This window comes from Saimiri boliviensis, chromosome 3 (genome assembly GCF_048565385.1).
Source record: "Saimiri boliviensis isolate mSaiBol1 chromosome 3, mSaiBol1.pri, whole genome shotgun sequence".
Classification (NCBI taxonomy): domain Eukaryota; kingdom Metazoa; phylum Chordata; class Mammalia; order Primates; family Cebidae; genus Saimiri; species Saimiri boliviensis.
This window is the reverse complement of record NC_133451.1, coordinates 35,042,351-35,062,731: the sequence shown is the minus strand read 5'-3', so window position 1 is coordinate 35,062,731 and position 20,381 is coordinate 35,042,351. Positions and strand designations below refer to the sequence as shown.

At 35.9% G+C, this 20,381-nt stretch overlaps 1 protein-coding gene across 6 annotated transcripts in view; it reads left to right on the top strand.

Moving 5' to 3' along the window:
• ARAP2 (ArfGAP with RhoGAP domain, ankyrin repeat and PH domain 2) overlaps window positions 1-20,381 on the top strand; it is a 189,991-nt gene that overhangs the window by 7,875 nt on the left and 161,735 nt on the right. For all 6 annotated transcript variants that reach the window (XM_074395987.1, XM_074395988.1, XM_074395990.1 and 3 more), the window contains exon 2: window positions 7,367-8,430. In XM_074395987.1, the coding sequence (XP_074252088.1) occupies window positions 7,526-8,430 (905 nt within the window). In that variant the 5' untranslated portion in view covers window positions 7,367-7,525. The remainder of the gene's footprint in view (window positions 1-7,366; window positions 8,431-20,381) is intronic.

Sequence of the window (20,381 nt, the reverse complement as noted above, 5' to 3'; positions counted from 1 at the left end):
ACCCCCAGTTTTCCAAGGAATTAGTGATTTCTCCACAATAAGTGTAATAGCAAATAATATTTGATTATTTGATTTTGGCTTCATATTGTTGCATTATATCAGCTATGCTGTAGTCCTGCATGAGCTGTCTTTCTGCAATGATGCACAATGAATTTTAATAAACTAAATTCTATATTACCAGTGGTTTATATAGCAATTACAAGGATGTTCGCCCTTAATTTGTCATTGCCTCTTAACTCTCGGGCAGTAAAATGTAAAAGTACGTAGACTTCTGGGTTTAGCCACGTTCATGGACACACATCAGACTGAAGTGGTGTATTGCAGGGACTCTTGAAGGCGGGGACAATTTTCTCTTTTATCATCTATAGTGTTGGGTACCATATGGGGAGCTGATGAACTGAAGAGAGTTGAAGAAGTAAAAATCATACTTGAATTTTCTACCTGGGTACTATTGCAGAATGTCATAGTCACTTTTTCTGTCTGCTGATGTCACTTAGTCATTAAGACCAGCAAAAGCATTTTCTCACATATCTCTGAATTTAATCAAGGGATGTATTTCCAATCCATTGGGAACCACTGTTCTGGAATACAGCCAGCTCTCATTGTTGTTGGAATCTGTAAAGCTTGTATTGATAATGTTGCAAAGTTTCATTATTCATTTAGCAAGCTAATTTAAAAATCTGTATTTTTAAGCTTTTTTCTTTCAGTTGTGTGATTCTCTGTGACTGCTGTTAAGCCTATTTTCTCACAAAGTTTCTAATTGTGCTAAGAATGTGTTTCTGAGTTTTTAGTGGTATGCTTTTTGTTTTAATGGATTGATCATAGATAGGACTGATTCGATTGTACTATGCTGTTTTCCCTCCTGTAACATATAGCCAGGTGAAGGTGGTTTTAGAAGTTGTCAGTACCTAATATTGAATGACATCGTGGTTTAATGAAGTAACCCATGACTTTCAGTTGTTTGCTTTCCTTGTTTAACTAGGGGAATGATGACAAAGCTCCACTAGTAATGGGAGGTGGTGAGGAGGTTTGGGAGGGGCTTACTGTAGTGGTTTTCCTTATTCGAGTCATTAGGAGGGGAAAGCTTGTCCAACCCCTGAGGTTGTTTTTGTTTCGTTTTGTTTTGTTTTTGAGACAGAGTCTGGCTCTGTCTGCTGCCCAGACTGGAATTCAGTGGTGCAATCTCAGCTCATTGAAACCTTCTCTTCCTGAGCCCAAGTCATCCTCTAAATTCAGCATTCTGAGTAGCTGGGACTACAGGTGTGCACCACTACACCCAGAGAATTTTTTTTTTTTTTTTGTTAGAGACAGGGTTTCATCATGTCATCCAGGCTCTTCTGGAAATCCTGGGCTCAAGCAATACACCCACCTTGGCCTCCCAAAGTGCTGCAATTATGGGCATGAGCCACCACACCCAGCCTGACCCAACCCATGCATTTTTAAAAGTCCTGCAGATGGTTTAGAATGTTGCTAGCTGATACCTCCTGCCCCATTCCTCACACTCAACTCCTGATTTGAGACCCTCCATTAGTGGTTAGATGAATTGGAGAAATCTGTGCTTGAAATCAATCTGCTGCATACTAGCTTGGTAACTTAAATAGACAAAATTTTAAAATAATGTGTACTTTCCACTTCTTGTCACAAAGCCAGTAAGAAGTTATTCAGCAAACATTTATTGGCTGAGCAGTGAACAGTTGACAAGATCCCTGCCCTCTTGGAGCAGTCAACAGATATCAGCAGTAGTCGATGCCATGGAGACAGATTAAGCAAGGAAAAGGGATGCTGAGTCACAAGGCATGCTTGTATAATGTAGAATAGGAATCACCTCTCTGAAAAGGACGCATTTGAGCAGAGACATACCAAAGTGATGGAGTGAGCATTGAGACATGGGTATCCATTGAAGAAGAAGGTTGGAAAGAGACAAGATCAAGAGGTAAGGTCTGAGGAAGGAACAGAAAGGAGGCTGGCCCTGAGGCTGTCAAGAGATAGAGGGGGAAGTCAGGGAAGATTATGTTTGGAAGTCATAGGGAGTGATATGGTGTGGCTTTTCTTATGACATTAATTATTCTAGCCCCTGTAGTGAGAATCTACTGTGTGGGAGAGAGGGGGCCAGGACAGAATCAGGAGTATCAGTCTAGGAGGGTATTGCAGTGGTCTAAGAGAGATACGAAGGTAGCTTAGACTAGGATGTGAGCAGGGGAGATAGATAGTGAGAGTTATTGAATTCAGGGTGTAGTTTAAAGGCATAACACAATAAAGTAACAAGGTACTGTTTATTGAGTGATACAGGAAGCTGGGCATGAAGCAGATGCTCTTAAATGTTATTTCCCTTTTGTTGCCTCACAGAAATAGGTCAGGATATCATGGGCAAATGCACAGCCATGCCTGTAATGCCAACTGTCTACACATTCTCTAAACATGTACTGCATATACATGAGGTACCATGTTAATAAGCAAGTAGTTGGCATTTGTTGTACAGCTTCCCTGGGTTTATCCTTTCAGCAGAGATTATGATAAAATAATAGTGATAGTGGCAATACTTACTTAGAATTTTTTATGTCCAGTTGTTAAGTGCGGTGCATGTATTAACTCATATAATTCTCACAGTAGCCCTATGAGGTAGGTACTAATATTACTCCCATTATTTTTGACTAAGAAACTAAAGCACAGAGAAGTTAAATACTCACATGAGATAATAAAGCTAGTAGGTGGAGGAATTGGAATTCAACACAAGTTGTTTGGATTCAGAGGCTTGGCATTTATATTACACTATCTGTGGAGCAGCAGAACAGTTAAACACTTGCTGTGGTCTGAATGTATGTGTCCCCTGACTCCCCATTTGTATGTTGAAAACTGACTGCCCAAGGGAACGGTATTAAGAGGTGGGTTTTGAGAGAGGTTATTATGTCATGAGGGCAGAGCTCTTGTGAATGGAATAAGTCTTCTCATAAAAGAGGCCTGAGGGAGCTGGTTTGTTTGCCCCTTGACATTCTTCCACATGAGGAAACATAGAAGGCACTATCTATGGTGTCTGCAGGTGCCTTGACCTTGGACATTTCATCCTCCAGAACTGTGAGCAATGCATTTCTGTTGTTTGTTAATTGTCCAGTCTAAGGTACAGATGATCCTCAACTTATGATGGTTTGACTTGTGACTTTGACATTATTACGGGGTGAATGTGATATGCATTTGGGAGAAACCACACTTCTCTAGTGATGGTGGACGGTGGCAGCAAGCCCTGGCTCCCAATCAGACACATGTTTTTGGCTTATAATATTTGCAGTATACAGTGGGTTTATTGGGATATACTTCATTGTAAGTCTAAGAGCATTCATATTTTGTTAAATCAGTCTGAACGGACTAGGACAACACTCTATGAAATAGTGTAGGAATACAGAGAAGAGAGTGCATTTTCTTGTTCACTAGAGCGCTTGTGAAGGAATGTATTTCAGACCTCAAAGAATAGAAAATTTAACTGTGGAGACATAATAACTATAGTGGTAAAAATAATTATAGTGACGGAAGTCAATGTTTACTAAGCATCAGTATGTGTTAGGTGCTATGTGCAAGTCACTTATGATGGATTATCTCATTTAATCTTCACCAGTGCTAGGTACCCTGGAGTGTTTCCATTTTATGGGAAAGGAAATGGAGACATTGACATGGATACAGGTCTATGTTTACACTGCTGGAAAGTGGAGGAAGTGGGATTTTAATTTAGTCTGACTACAAACTTGTGTGCAACATGTTAGGTGGGGGATTTTATCCAAGAGGAGAACAGTGATGAACTTAGGCTCAGGCAGGCTGGTATAAAGCATGTTTGGGAAGCATTAAGACCTTAGAACTTTAATTATCACTTTTTGTCACATTTCCCAGTTATATTTGGAGGGCATTACAGGTGTAGACTGCTAGGGCCTACAGCAGTTGTTGCTGTACGGAAGATCCACAGATCAGTATCTGAAGGGTCACTGATCTAGAGTGTGGCATACATCCCATAGACTACAATTAAAGGTCAAAACATGGAGGGCTTCAATTTCATATTAAGGAGCTTTCACATGCTGGAATTTTATAGTTAGGCATGCTCATCTCCATGTATCTGATGATGTGCTTGGGGCTAGAGTGTCTAAGGAAAGAACTGGATCTGTGTACAGTCTTGGGTGTTCAGACAATTGAAATGTCAGGTAATTGGAGGACAGAGTTGACATTAAAGTGCAGGGAGGATTGTTGGGCTGTGGGAGGGAGGCTTTTCCATGGCATGAGAGGGAATGAGATTCATTAACCATATTCAGAGCAGAGATAGATGGTTTTGTGTAGAGCTTTTGGTATATCTTTCTTTGATTTGACCACATGGGAAGTGTATATGCATATGCCAAAGGAAGGAAAGGGCTGTATGTGTGAAAACAAATGTACATACACACATATCAAAAAACTAATACAATGAGCCTCTCAATCACTTCTGCCATTTTTATCAGCCTCTCTCATCTCTTAAACATGTACGAAGTGCTTTGCAAAGCTCTAGTATAGTAGTTATAGATGTATGTAGAGAAAGGAGTGATTCATTCATTCTATTTTGAGGGGTTGATAGAAAGTCTTCACAGAGGAGGTAATACCTGCCTATTGATAATTTTAAATGGTGCTTAGGAAAGCAGATAGACCATATGCAAAAAGATATGGAGCTGTTAAATAGCTTGTTGGCTCAGGGAAATAATTGACAAGAATGGACTAAAGTGAATGAAAGATGTTGGTAGAAGGTTTGGCAAGGGTTGAATATGAGCTAGCAGTTGGTACGTAGGAATGTCTGCATCATAGGAAATATGAGTATGGTGTATGACACATAAATGCTGTTTACATCAATAGCACCTGCTGCTCTCCTTCTTAGAGACAAAAATGTGATTTGGCACTATAAACAATATTAGCATAAACTTTATCTTGTTGAGCATGTGGAGTGATACGCCAGATTTGTGTATTTGATAGTTCACTGGTTGATACATGGACTCTGGGCTCAGAGATTTGTTCAGAGACCATTGCAGTAATCCAGGCAAAAGATGTCATGCGATTTGGAACCATGGCAAAAGCAGGGAAGATGGAGAAGAGTATTAGCTGAGCTGCTATGACAGAATACCCCAGGCCATCTAGCTTCAACTACAAAAATTTATTTTTTCACAGTTCCAGAGCTTTGGAAGTCCAGGATCCATTTGCCAGCTGATAAAGTTCCTAGTGAGAGTCCTCTTCCTAGCTTGCAGATGGCCGACTTTTCCCTATGTCCTTATGCAGAGGGCTCTGGGGTTGGGGGAAAGAAATCTCTCTCATGTCTCTTATAAGAAACTAATCTTTTCTTGTCAGGGTCCCTCCTGATGACCTCATTTGACCTTAATTATGTCCTTTGAGGCCTAGCCTCGAAATACAGTCACATTAAAGGTTAGGGTTTCAAGATACAGATTTTGGGAGGACATAATTCTGTCAGTAGCAAGGAGTAAATATGGTAGCTCGCCTGCTTCCTTGAATGTGGTGGATTATACAAGGGTGTACTTGGGAGTGCATTCTAGGCTTTAGATTTGGGGTAGGGAAAGATCAGGAGGTTTCTTGGGGTGTGTGTGTGTGTGTGTGTGTGTGTGTGTGTGTGTGTATTTTATTAAAATTGTTTTTGTCCTATTAAGATTTTTGTGGAGAATGGTAGGCAAAACTATTACTTTTTATAGTTTTTTCTACTCCAGAAGGAAATAATAATCTTCTTAAATTATTGGCCAACTTATCATGTTTATAAATTTTAAAGTGGGTGAATACATTGTGTCCACCTATTGCTCCATTGGCAGTAATTATTTCTATCCTGTGGTAATGCTAGAAAAAATAGACAATACCTTTGTTTGCAAATAATTGTGTAGAATGAGTGGCTTATCTGAGAACTGAGTTTGTATGTGGTGTTGAGGTGTAACTTTTCCTTATGTGTGACATTTTAGCATTTTAGGTGTCACCCTGGGATGCCTTATTGACAAAGACATTTCCTGCCTTCTATCATTTCTTTGTAATTTCATTTCTCTGCTTCTGCAGTGTGTTCTGAAGAAGATGCACACCTTCACTCTTATCCTATCCCTGTTTGTTACTGCTTGCTGATATTTTAAAATAGTTGAAGCAGTAGCGTATGGGCAGTTGGCATATACATATGCAGAGTCCAAGTAGTGCTTTTTGTAGAGCTAGCTCAAGAGGTTTTTCAGCACTGCATCAAAGCTTGCTCAGGGCAGTTTTCCTTGTTTGGGTGTGTCTCATTTTATTACTTCAGTATATATGTGTCATGCCTATTCTGTACTTTTTTATTGAAGCACAGTGTACAGAAATTTGCACATATGCATTTTTGTAAACTGTACACACCTGTATAATTAGCATCTGGGAAAATGGACTTTTTAAAAAAGTTTAATTATGTAGTTTGAGAGAAAAATAAACCTTTATGAATCTGCTGTGTACATTGGAGGACATGTGACCTTTAAACCTTTACCTTGTCCTTTTATATTAGCATATTTTCTGTTATCTAATGTATTTAAGGCATAGCTGATTATTCAGTGTCATATCTTGTATATCACTATTGTTTATATATAATGCTTCCTGCTTTTATGAAATGAAAATTATTGGACTGAGAAATATATTCTAACTACTTTGTCAGTATTTGAAAGAAAGTGCAGTGAAAAGGAAAGTTGTTTATATTCAGCTACTGTTAAGAAAATTGCGTAAAACTTCAATATCAAAAGAGCATTCTTGCAGTACCTTTGTGGGAATATTGTTTAACAGGACCACTGTAGAGACATTTTAGTCCCAATTTTAATTCTTGTGCTTGACTTGACTATTTATTATTCGAGTAAGACGTAGACACTGAAAAGTTACCTTACGCTTATAGATTTTTATCCAGTAGAAACGATAACCCCAAATGTTGTGGCTTATTGTCCTGTAGGACATTAAACAGTTTTCAGTCTAACCTAGCTGTCCTAGTCCATTTTAACAAAAGCCTTTTCTGATCGACTATATAAATCGCTTCCACAAATGCTCTTGGATCTAATCTTACTGACTTACTGGCTCCTCCATTTTTAATTAAGAAGTTGAATAAAATTTTTGATATATGTTCATTCTGTATGTATCTCAGCATCTTTTTTTTCACCTTTTTGAATGTCATAGTTTGATACTGCCATAGCATTTCTGTCCTGTACCTTCACATACTGAGAAACTAGTTTTCTAGGGCATGCAAAGCAATGCACAAATATTCCAAATACAGAGTGAAAGTTAGTGTCCTAATTTCTGTGGTTTCTTCAGAGAAAGTATATAATGTGAAAGTAGATTTTAATAATTAAAATATCCTAATCATTTTTTATTTTTTTTCTAGGCTTAATCACGTAAAGCAGTCACTGTGAAGAAAATAACATTTTAAGAAATTTTTCTGTCACCATTGTCAAAGGAAAAGGCAGTAGAGAAGTGCATCTTCTTGTGTGTGTATCTCACTGTGCCACATTTTATAACTCAACTTAGTAATGAAGCCACCATTATGTCCTCAGTCAGTGAAGTAAATGTTGATATAAAAGATTTCCTAATGAGCATTAATTTGGAGCAGTATCTCTTACGTTTCCATGAGTCTGGTTTTACTACTGTGAAGGACTGTGTAGCAATAAATGACAGCCTGCTACAGAAAATTGGAATATCACCTACAGGTCACCGTAGGAGGATACTTAAACAGTTACAGATACTCTTGTCAAAAATGCAAGATATTCCAATATATGCAAATGTTCATAAAACAAAGAAGAATGATGATCCTTCAAAGGATCACCATGTTCCATCTTCTGATCAGAATATCTGCATTGAACTTTCTGATTCCAGTAGTGTTCAGGCACCTAGCCCACCGCAGTTGGAGACTGTTACAAAAAATCTTGAAGAAAATAATGCAGATGTGGAAAGAAGCCAGTATCCTCCATCAGATGATAAGCTGTTTCTTCCTAAACATGACTTCCCGACTTCAGAAGAACCACACCTGAATTCGGGTTCTTTGAATGATTATTTATTTGGTAGTGAAAATATTAAAATAGAATCTTTGATTACAAAGAAGACTGTGGATCACACAAATGAAGAACAACAAACAGAAAAAGTTAATTTGATCTCAGAAAATCTCAGTAAGTACCCTAACGCAGGCTCTGAATGCCTGTCTTCTGTTGGCTGTTCAACATCAGAAACAAATTCTGGAAATGGCACAAATGGATTATTAGAAGGATCACCACCATCCCCATGCTTTCAGTTTCAAGGAGAAATGATTGTAAATGACTTGTATGTTCCATCATCACCAATCCTAGCACCTATGAGAAGTCGTAGCAAGTTGGTTTCAAGACCCTCTCGATCTTTTCTGCTAAGACATCGGCCTGTACCAGAGATTCCAGGGTCAACAAAAGGAATTTCTGGGAGGTGAGAAACTTTACAGTAAGCTATAAGTATTCAATTTGAGGGAATTTAGTGATTTTTTAACAATTATGTTTTCAGTGTTCCTTTTTAAATTTGACTATATTCATTTACCTATTCAACCAACCCTTTTGCTAAAACATTTTTTTCCTCATTCCATTGTACGTAATATCACAGAGTCTGCAGCTTATAATGCCTGGGGCTATTTACCTTTTCCCTATTTAATTGGGGGAACATCTCTTCCCTTAATTCTACCTGGATATTCCTTTCCATACCAATTCTCCACATTTAGTATTGTAGTCTTTCTATGATTGCAGTTCTCATATTTGAAATGTTGACTCTGTCTCCCCATTAGATGATTTGTTCTTTGACAAGGAACATGTTTTTGATGTTTGTATTCCTGCTGCCTGGCACAATGCTTGGCACCAAGTCATAATTCAACACATGTCTGCTGAACTTGGTACCGGTTACTGTGCTCAGTGGGAAGGATGCAAAGAGGAATACGGTGACTCATGTAGAAGTCACATGTGAAAAGATGGTGACAGACAGCTCAGTATGAAGCTAGGCTCACTAGAGACCAGATCTCTCAGACCCCAAAGAGGGGCTCTACCAGTATACGTTCTTATACCAAGTTAGAAAGTCACTGGTATCCCGAGTTAACAGGTTGATTATCTGAACAGTTAGGGAGGAGGTAATTCATAGCAAAAGAGGTCATCAGCTTTAACTTTCAGAATTTATGAATCTCAAAGTTATGCCTAAAATATTTGTGGTTTTCTACAGGGTTGGAATAGGATATTGCTTTTCCCATTAAAAGTTAACACTTGTCTCTCTGCTGAGAGGCAGGAGGCTGTTCAAGTTTGACTGTCACTGTAGTGGCACTAAATGCTTTACACACTTTCTGCACAGGCTCCAGGCTGGAGTTCAGCAGGATTCCTCTTCCCCTACCCGATACGGCTGTTGTTCCCCCTCCCCCCTTTGAATCTGTGCTTTGGCCTTAGGTACCTTTGGTAATTGTGCAAATAGTGTTTGCCAGAGAAAAGGTGGCAATTTAGTGTTTGTGAGAGAAAACTTGACCGTTTACAAGGCTCTGTTAATATATGTATCTCCTATTAGAGCATAAACTTTTGATGACAGAGGTTCTAATTAATTTGTCTTTATCTTGACATCCCCAGTGCCAATAGCAAAGTCTGGTGTTTACTAGGAAATCAATAGTTGTAGTGTCATGTGTTAAACACATTTATTAAACAGCTAATATCTATTAAATGATAGTTTGGTTTATAATTTTACAGGGGTTATCTAGTGTTCTAATTAGTGACCCTGTTAGGTCACTAATCTAATTATTCTTATGAGGTAAATGAGCCTTGGGTTAATTTCCCTAAGATCACAGGGGTAGTGAACTAGGATTTCCTACCAGTGCATCTGACTCAAGATGCCACTTTCTTAACCACTCATTGAGTAAATACTGTCGAAAATGTTGACTGCCTATATAAGAATTAGATTATTTATTGGGATTGTAAAAAAACACTCATTTTTGTATGACACTTTAGCTTTAAAATAGTTTGCTAATTTTGAAAAATTAAAAGAAAGTGAATGAAAAATGACAAATCAAGATGGCAGATGTTTTTGACATGCCAGACTCGTTTACCATGTGTACGCAGGTTAAAACTGCATCTTTGCCAGGACTGAATCCCTTTGGGAGCTAGAAAGGATCATCTCAGGTCAGAAGGATTTGGTTTAAGTTTCAAACAATCTGTGCTAATTTTCATGAATTTCACAGAGAATCTTTTGATGCTCATTTAGTTGTATAGGGGCACCAAAATTCCACCTCTTTTTTCTTAGGGTCCCAGCTGGGTCTAAAAATTAAATTGATATAAATTGATCACTAACATATTAACAGGAGAAAAAGCATACAAATTTATTTCATATAAGTAATACGAGTTTTATGTGGCAGGAGAATCCTCATAACCTGATAAATACCCAAATAAGCAGTTAGAGTGAAGCAATTAAATAATGAATTGCAAAAAGAGTAGTAAGTTGTGAAAAACTAGCAAAATTACGTGGGGAAGCTAAAAAGATAAGTTATTTTAACAAGGTCTGTACAGAATTCTTTGGCCTCAACTTCTTGTCCTTGAGGACAAGATGTTAATTTGCTTCAGGGAAATTTCATCTTCTGCTTTTAAGGAGACTAGAAGATCAGCTCTTTTTATACCTGTTGTTTTCCAACATTTGAATGAAATGCCTTTTATTTAAAATAGTCAATATGCCAGAGTGGTGTATTTTCAACTCCTTCATTATAAATGAAAGTTTGTATTACATGAAAATCTTGTTATTCAATTTGTAACTGAGTCTTTGAGAGTGGAAACATTAAAATTAGTAGCAAATAATTTAGTGCTAGCTATATCATAGCACTGTTTTTTTTATGTGACTTTTAGACCAGATTACCTATCCTAATCTTTCTTTTCTTTGATTATAGTAGTTAATAGCAACAGTGCTTTTGTGGTGCTCAGATTGTAGCATGAGTAAATAAATTATTTTCAGACTTCACTGTCTGTTTTTCCTTGTGCTCCTTCCCTGTGTTGCAAATAGTAATTGCATGATTTTAAAGTGTTTTAATATGACTTTTTAACTAAAACTGTGGGTTACATAATGTGAATTTCTCTTTGGTCAAGTAATAACACCTATAGATGATGTTGAGTGCATTCCTTCATATACCAAATAAAATATTTCTTTATGATCCGTGTTTTAATGTAATTACTAGACATTTCATACAGTTATACAAAGGAATATGGATGCCAACTTTGAAGTGTTTTCCTGACATAGGGCTCTTTGTTTTTCTCTCCTGGACATGTGCCCTCCCTGCCTCCTTCCTCTCAACAAAATTGATAGAATTGATGCTCTATCAAATTTATTCTTTGTTGTAGACTTGGGTTCTTCCCTGAATTCCTGCCTGCTCCTTTTCTCTGGAGGGCTGGCCTGGACAATAATCTCAGGTTATCTTTTGAACTATCTCTTGAGAGCCAGATCAGAACTAGACTGCAAGCACCAGCTCCTTCCTTATCACCTTCACTTGGAGGCTCTGCTAGTCCCTGGGGGCCCTCCAAGCAGAAAGCAGATCCCACATTGCCATGGGAGTTGTAGGTGTGTCCTATAATCCTATGCAGAGTCATCTTAGTACCCCAGGCAGGAAGGAATCTCACAGCTACTGAAGGAAGTACCTTTTTCCTCTTCAGTTTAATGATTTTTATGCATCTTTCATGCAACTGAGTTATCCTTGGGAGAGGTCTCAAAGCCTTGTTTTTAAGCCTCTGAATATTTTTGGGGAAGGGCAAATGAAGAAACAGTAGTAGTGGAAAGGGATGATGTGCAAAGCTGCACTGTTGTGGAGGTACAACTGTAAGAAAACTGAGGTGCTGTGTTGACTCCTTGAGGGCTTTTCAAAAGTTTGAAATCTACACCTGAAGTCTCCAGTGTTCTTCAAAAATTTTATTAATAATAAAAATCTTGGATTTTTTCCCTCTGTATATACATAGACATTCAAAACGTATGACACTGTTTTATAGATTGTAATGCCAAAAATACATATGAGCAAAAAGTACAGAAAAGTAATAAGCAATTGTTTACTGCACTGCATAAGAAATATACAGAAGGATATCACATCTTTTTCATCTCCAAGAAAATTTTACATATCACATTGCAGTAGAAAAATACTTAGCAATCCTAACATTTTGATTTCTTTCTCTTAAAGTGCTTTTTAAATTCTATGAGAAAAGGCTTAGTATTTGCTAAATTTTGACTTGAATATCTGAATAATTAAATCTAAATAGTAGTTAGATTTATTGTTAGAAGATGAGGATATCCTTTCAATAATCTAAGTTAAAAAGTCATTACATTTATATATTTTTTTGTAAATAAAATCCACCTTGTTTGAAAAAAGTATAAAATTGAATTTTTTTCTAGTAGATTAAAAAAATTAATGGTGTTGTAAACTTATGTGTTGCAATAGTTCTGTAATGATCATTTATTCATATCCTAAGGATGCTTTTTAAAACTTCTGAAATTGAGGCTTAATTATTTGTATTGTAAGTTTCACATTATTGGTCTATGCTGTAATTAACCCACTTTCATGCCTTCTGAATTCAGATTTGTCTGTTTTAGTTAGAGATTATGAAAACCTCAGGGCAGTGTTAAACTGCTGACTAATGATTGTGTGTTAAATTCCACTCTAGAATGAACTGTAGTCTGTTATCAATTGTGAGAACTGCATTTTTTCTTTTTTAAGATTTTGTGAAATGATGGTCCACATATGCTATGTAATTATTTTTTCGTTTGGCTGCCTTGTCTAAGTATAGTTCAAAAAGGGATATCTTTGATATTAACCTTTATGTCACTGCTTTTCTGGGCAGCTTTAGTGATTAAAAATATTTTAAAAAATAAAACCTGTAGGTATGCAGAACATTCTCTTTGATAAGCAGAATTACTCATTACTTTCTCTTCTTTTATATTCAGGTTCTTTAAACAAACCATTTTAACTCTGATACTAGGGATAGTTGTCTTTGTCTCTCCTGCTACCGTGATGAAATGCTGTAGACTGGACAGCTTAACCAACAGAAATTTTTCTTATAGTTCTGGATACGAAAAGTCTGAAATCAAAGTGTTAGCATCCTTTGGTTTTGGTGAGGGCTTTCTACTAGCTATCAGATGGTGGCCTTCTTGATGTCTGCTTATGTGGTCTTTCCTCAGTTCCTGGGGTGAGAGAGAGCCATCTCTGGTTTCTGTTTTTAGAAGGCTACCAGTTCTGTTGGAATAGGGCCTCACCCTTATGATTGTATTTAACTTAAATCACTTACCTAATTAAAATACAGTCATGTTGTGGGTTAGAGTTTCAACACATGAATTTTATTGGACAGAGACACAATTTTATTCACAACAATAGTTTTTCTTTACTTGCATAGAAATTTGTTAATACTCTATATAAGTAATAGAATTTACGTATTTTCAAAGGCCTTGCAAACACATTACCGTTCCACAGGCAAAGACTGTTTATAGTAGGTCAGCCCATCAGAATTGAACATCTGCAGAAAATCTCTTCTATTTTCAGAGGAAATAGATTTAGGGTTTTAAAAATAATATAATAGACATGGAGAAAATAACGAAGGATTTACAAAGTTAACATGAATCAGAATCATTGATATTTTTGATTTGCATTTTATTTTTTAGATTTTATTATTTGGGGTTTTAAAACATTATTTCTACTCGAACGTAAGTTTTAACTTACTAAAATAAAGCTTTATTTTAAAATTTTCCTTTTTTGAAACTCCACAAATCAAGCTGTATATATACATGCTTTATTTCCCAAGCTCATTTACATATGAGATAATTTCTGAACTCATCAACAATGACATATATACCTGGATATGTTTATGATGCTTGGGGCATTTTTTCAATACGGGTTAGTTTGTTGGTCCAAGGCACTGAGGGGAAGGGAAAAAGGGGTGCAATACAAAGATACGAGGTTATGACTCTCAGGGAATTTAGGAGTAAGAAGGAGGTACCTTCTCAGTGTTTGGAGTTAAGCTAGTAATTCTGGCTTCCCGGTCAGAAATTATAGTATGAATCATATTTAAAAAATTGTTTGAATACCACAACACAAATATTAAGACAAAATTATTTATAATTTGGAAAATTTCAAACATACATAAGAATATGCAAAATATCCTGGGTACTGTGGCTCATGCCTGTAATTCCAGCACTTTGGAAGGCCAAGGCAGGTGGATCACATGGTTCGGAGTTCAAGACCAGCCTGGCCAAGAAGGTGAAACCTCCTCTTTACTACAAATACAAAATTAGCCAGGCGTGGTCCCAGGTGCGGTCCCAGGCACTTGCAATCCCAGCTATTTGTGGGGCTGAGGCAGAGAATTGCTTGAATCTGGGAGGTGGAAGTTGCAGTGAGCCAAGATCACGCCACTGAACTCCAGCCTGGGCGACAGAGTGAGACTCTATCTCAAAAAAAACTAAAACAGAGTATGGAAAATAACATGTTACCATATAATCCCATCTAGATTAAAAAATGAAAACAAAAAAACTGGCCATAGTGGACCCAGACTTTAGTTTATTGAGAAATAGTAAATTCAGCTAACTTTTCTGCCTCCTTCCTTTGTGCCCAGAAGTAACCAGTATTCTGAAATTGGTGTTTATCCTTTTCATGTGTGCTTTTGTCCATTTACTACAGATGCAATAGCATTGTTGTAGATGTTTTTGATTAATGGAAATGATATTCTTGTGTAGTTTGGTGTTTCACTGAATATTATTTTTGTGATGTGTTCACATCAATATATGTATTTTATATAGTAACTGCTGTATTTTATTAAAAAAATTATTCTCCTAGGCTGTTGACAGTTTTCACTATTACAAATATAGAGTGTTTGAGGACTTTAAGAAACAAATGCACACATTAGGTTTACCAGGTGGGCCAACAATTTTTTTCTGTAATAAAAATAACATTGTTTGCTAAGTTTTTATTACTATGTAGGTCATTGCCTTATGCTCTGTAAAAGCATCATCTCGTTAATCATAATATTCCTAGGCAGCAGGTCCTGGGGTTTTTCCCTTTTAATAAATGTGGAAAGCAGGTTCAGAGCTTTTAGGTAACTTGGCTAACATCATGAAAGTATAGCTGTAAGAGAGAATGATGATTACTGGTCAGTTTTTAATACGTCTTATCAACATGCTTTAGATTTCAACTTTAAAAGCAGTTTTCAGGATAACTGGTAGTAAAATAGTAGACGAGAAAGACAAAACTGATCTTGAATCCTAGCTTTCCTCTTCTTAGCTGTGGGACTTGGCCTGGGAGAAGTTCCTGCCTTTATTGTTCGGATTAGGACACCAAGTCCTACCTCATAGGGCTGATACAAGGAATTAATATGAGCTGTAGGTATATTTGCTTTTTGCTTTGGGTGTTAGGAATAAGAAATATAATAGGTATTAGGATATAAGAAAGTTGGGATAATTTATTAGTAGATAAATAAAAAATGTAAGTTGCTATTCAAAAATTTTCAAAACAACTTGCTGCCTATATTTGTGCTAGTTTTTCATCCACAGCAGTTCAACTGAACTTGGGTTGATAGATTTGGTAATCCCTTGTAGGTAGATATTAAACAAGGAAATCAATGCAAATTATCACACAGTTTTTTTCACATTTTTTAAATTGGTAAAACCCACAAAATATTACTTAAAAATACCACTAATGGGTATACTTAAACTATTCAAAATCTTTTTTTTTTAAGTTAAGCATTGTAGCTTAGATCATGGGTAAGGAACAAGACTGCCTGAGTTTGGATCTCAGATTAGTTACTCAGGAGCTGTTTGAACTTGAGTAAGTGATCTAACCCTTTTCTATGCCAATTTTACCTTTTTTCAAAAATGCAGATAACAATTTTATTTCTTGTTAGTATTTTTTTAATGTATATAATATATATGTGTGTATACACATGCATGAGTCTTTTGACGATGGCCATACATTCTGAGAAATATGCCATTAGGTGATTTTGTACTTAGTTGGACATCACAGGATGTACTTACACAAACCCAGATGGCATAATTACACACCTAGGCTATATGATATTTCCTATTGTTCCTAAGCTACAAACCTGTACAGCATGTTACTGTACTGCATACTGTAGGAAATTATAAAACAGTAGTAGATATTTGTGAGTTCAAACAAATCTAAACATAGAAAAGGTACAGTAAAAATATGGCATGAAGATAAAAATATTACACTTGTATAGCGCATTTACTGTGGGTGAGTAAGTGAGTGGTGAGTGAAGGTAAAGGCCTAGGACATTACATTTCTGTAGACTTCATAGATACTGTATACTTAGGCTACACTATATTTATACAAAATTTTTTTTTCTTCAATGATACATTAACCTTAGCTTATTATAGCTTTTTAATTTTATTTAATTTTTTAAGCTTTCTACTCTCTTTTAATAACACTTTGCTAAAACACACATTATACAGTTGTAAAAAATATTCTTCATATCCTTATTCTCTAAGCATTTTTCTGTTTTAATTTTTTAATTAATTTTTAAAAACTTACAAATTTTCAGCTCTTCCACGTTCTCATCTTCTGGAAGGTCTTCAGCACGGAACTGTCATTTTTGATAACAATGCCTTCTCCTGGAATACCACTTGAAAAGACCTGACTGAGTCTATTTTACAGTTACCTTTAAAAAAAAAAAGTGGAAAGAGTACACTCTAAAATAAGATAAAAAGTATAGTAAATATGTGAACCACCAAAGTGGTCATTTATCATTATCAAGTATTATGTACTGTACATAATTGTATACACTATTCTATACTGGCAGTGTGATAGGTTTGCTTGCAACAGGATCACCGTAAACAGGAATAACCTGTTGTACTGTGATGTTGCAATGGCTACAACGTCACTAGGCAATAGGAATTTTTCATTATCATTATGATCTTACTGGATCACTGTCATATGTGCAGTCTGTCATTGGTCAAAACATTGTACAGGGGATGACTGAGTATTTGTATACATATATATGTATGTATGTATAGAGAGAGAGTCATTTATATATATACACATATATATGTGTGTGTGTATATATATAAAGAGAGTCATATATTCACACGTGTGCCTATATGTAAAAGAAATTAATGTGAGCTGTAGATATATAAAGCCATTTGCTTTTTGCTTTGGGCATAATAGGTGTTAGAATATAAGAAAGATTGTGATAACTTATTAGTAGATAAATGAAAATGTAAGTTGCTACTCAAGAATTTTCAAAACAACTTACTGCCTGTATTTGTGCTAATTTTTCATTTGCAGCAGTTCAACTGAACTTGGTTGATAGATTGATAGATTTGGCAATCCCTTGTAGGTATATATACGCGCACACACACACACACACACACACGCACACAGAGAGAGAGAGAGAGAGAGAGAGAGAGAGACTTTATATATACACACGTGTGCCTATATGTAAAAATCTGCCCTATCTGGCATATTGTAAATGCTCACCAAGAATTAGCAATATAAATTACTAATTCAAGTTACCAAAGATGTACAAAATTTGATTACTGTTCCACTCAAGGGTTCAAATCAGTAGTTTGTACTTGTGTTAGTAGTATACAAATGTAAGGAAACAATTACAATTTTATAAAAGTATCAAGAATCTGGAGATAATGAACAAATAAAGGATGACTTATTTTTTAACTCTTTGGTAAAATTCTGTGCCTCTCCTTGCCAAAGAGAACTTCCTCTCCTGACTTTTAGTGGTAATCATTTTCTTGCTTTTAAAAAAGGTTTTACCTTTTAGATATGGACCCAAACAGTGTAGCTTTGTCCATTTTGTGATCTTAAAAAAATTGCAGTCTTATAGTGAGTATATTTTTAGTTGAGTTCATTTTGCTTAACCTTGAGGATCATTCATGTTTGTGCCTGTGGTTATAGTTTGTTCACTTTTGCTGCTGTATAGTATTTAATTGTATGAATATGCCATAATATCCATTCTTAATTTCATTAGATATTTCATATTTTCTATCTTATCTAATATTTTATGTATATATTTGTGTGTGTATATATACATGCTTATAATATAGATATGTTTATATACATATAAATCAACTTTGACATAACTTACATGTAAAATAGACTAATTTTCAGTATATACATGCTTATGTGACCACCATAACAATCAAGATTTAGAACATTACCATCACTTATCCCCTCTTTTCCCGAAATTCTTTTGTGACCATTTGCAGTAAATTCCTCTACTTCCTGCATCAGGCAACTGTTGATTTCGTTATGAGTTGGTTTTGCCTGTTAGAGAATTTTGTATAAATGGAATTACACAACATTTAATCCTTTGCATCTGACATCTTTATTCAGTATGATGTTTTTTAGATGTATCTGTGTTGTTGCATGTCAGATTGTTATTACTGTTGAATAGTGTTTCTTTGTGTGAATCTCCAATTTGTTTATCCATTTGCCCATTGACATACATTTGGGTGGTTATTCTTGAGGCATGTTTGTATGCATGTCTTTTGAGTACAGACCTAGGAGCAGGATTGCTATGTCATAAGATATGTATATTTTCCATTTTTGTAGATAATGCAAAATGGTTCTTATGAAGTAGTTGTATGAATTTGCATTACTGTCAACAGTGTATGTGCATTCCTCTTGTTTCATATCCTCAACATTTGTGTATGTGTGTATTTAGCCATATAGATACATGTGTAGTGTTATTGTAGTTTACCTTTGCATTCTGTGATAACTAGTGAGGTTGAATACCTTATGCGTTTGTTTATTGACCTTTTGCTACATTTATATCTTCTTTGGTGTGGTACCTTTTCAGGTTTTTCACCAATTTTGGTTTTGGTTGTTTTAAATTGCATTTTTTTGGTGTGTTTCTTAAGTGTTATTTGTTTTTAAGAGTTACTGATAAACTATGGGTATAAACCGCTTGTACAATGTATCTTCTTCCTCTGCATGTTACTTTTATGTTCCTTAATTGTGACTTTTTAATGAATAAGAGTTCTTCATTTTACCAGTAATTTCCTTTAGAGTTAAAACTTTTATGTCTTAGGACACACGAAGATCTTCTATTTTTATCTTCTAGCTTTGTTGTTTGGCCTGTTACACTGGGATTTATAATCTACCTTGAACTGATTTCTGTGTACTGTCTGAGTAGTAAATCTTTATTTTCTTCAATGTAGATGTACAGATGATCTAGTCTTTAAAGTGACCATACTTTCCTCCTTGCTATAGATCGTCTTTGGTTGAAATGACAATTGAATCTCCCTTTTTAAAAAGAAATTATTTTAGGTTTAGGGTACATGTGCAGGGTTGTTATATAAGTAAACTTGTGTCACAGGTGCTAAGCTTAGTATCTAAAGGTTACTTTTCTCTGATCCTCTCCTTCCCAGCTTCCCCCTTCTAGTAGGCCACGGTGTCTCTTGTTCCCTCTTTTGCTCTCATATATGTTCTCATCATATAGCTCTTACTTACCAGGCAAAACATGTGGTATTTGGTTTTCTGTTCCTGCATTAGTTTGCTAAGGAAAATGACCTCCAGCTCCATCCCTGTAACTGTGCCTCTTTAAGTGGGTTCTCAATTCTACTTCAATAGTTTATTACCCTTTTTATCAGTAATATACTATCTTAATTACCATAGCTATATAATAAATCATGAAACCTGGTAGCTTGTGTCTTCTCACTGTATTCTTAAAAAAATTGTCATTATTGGTCCTTTGTTTTTCACATGTATTTTAGAATCAGTTTATTAAATTTCACACACACACCCTTCCCAGTAACTCTTTTGATTAGGGTTGCATTGACTCTACAAATTAATATAGAGGGTATTGTCCTCTTTGCAATATCTTGTTTTTCATATATTTTTAAATTTAACTAGATTTCTCTGAATTTTTTTCAGTAATGTTCTCTAATTGAGTTCTTGCAAATCTTTTGTTAGATTTAATTCTAGGTTTTGGTAGTTTTTTTATTTCTCACACTATATGGCACTATTTTAATGTTTTGTTTTGTTTACTGATATTTGGGGATGGCGTTGATATTTATATGTCAACTCTGTTAATAGTAAGTTTGCTAAATTCATTTTTATTTTTGTATTTTATTTATTTATTTATTTGTTTATGAGATGCTGTCTCACTCTGCCACCCAGGCGGGAGTGAAGAGGCATGATCTTGGCTCACTGCAACCTCTGCCTCCTAGGGTTCAAGTAATTCTTTTGCCTCGGTCACCCAAGTAGCTGGGATTATAGGCATGCACCACCACACTTGGCTAATTATTCTATTTTTAGTAGAGATGGAGTTTCTCCGTGTTGACCAGGCTGGTCTCAAACTCCTGACCTCAGGTGATCTGCCCGCTTCGACCTTCAAAGTGCTGGGGTTACAGGTGCGAGCCACTATACCCAGCGCTGA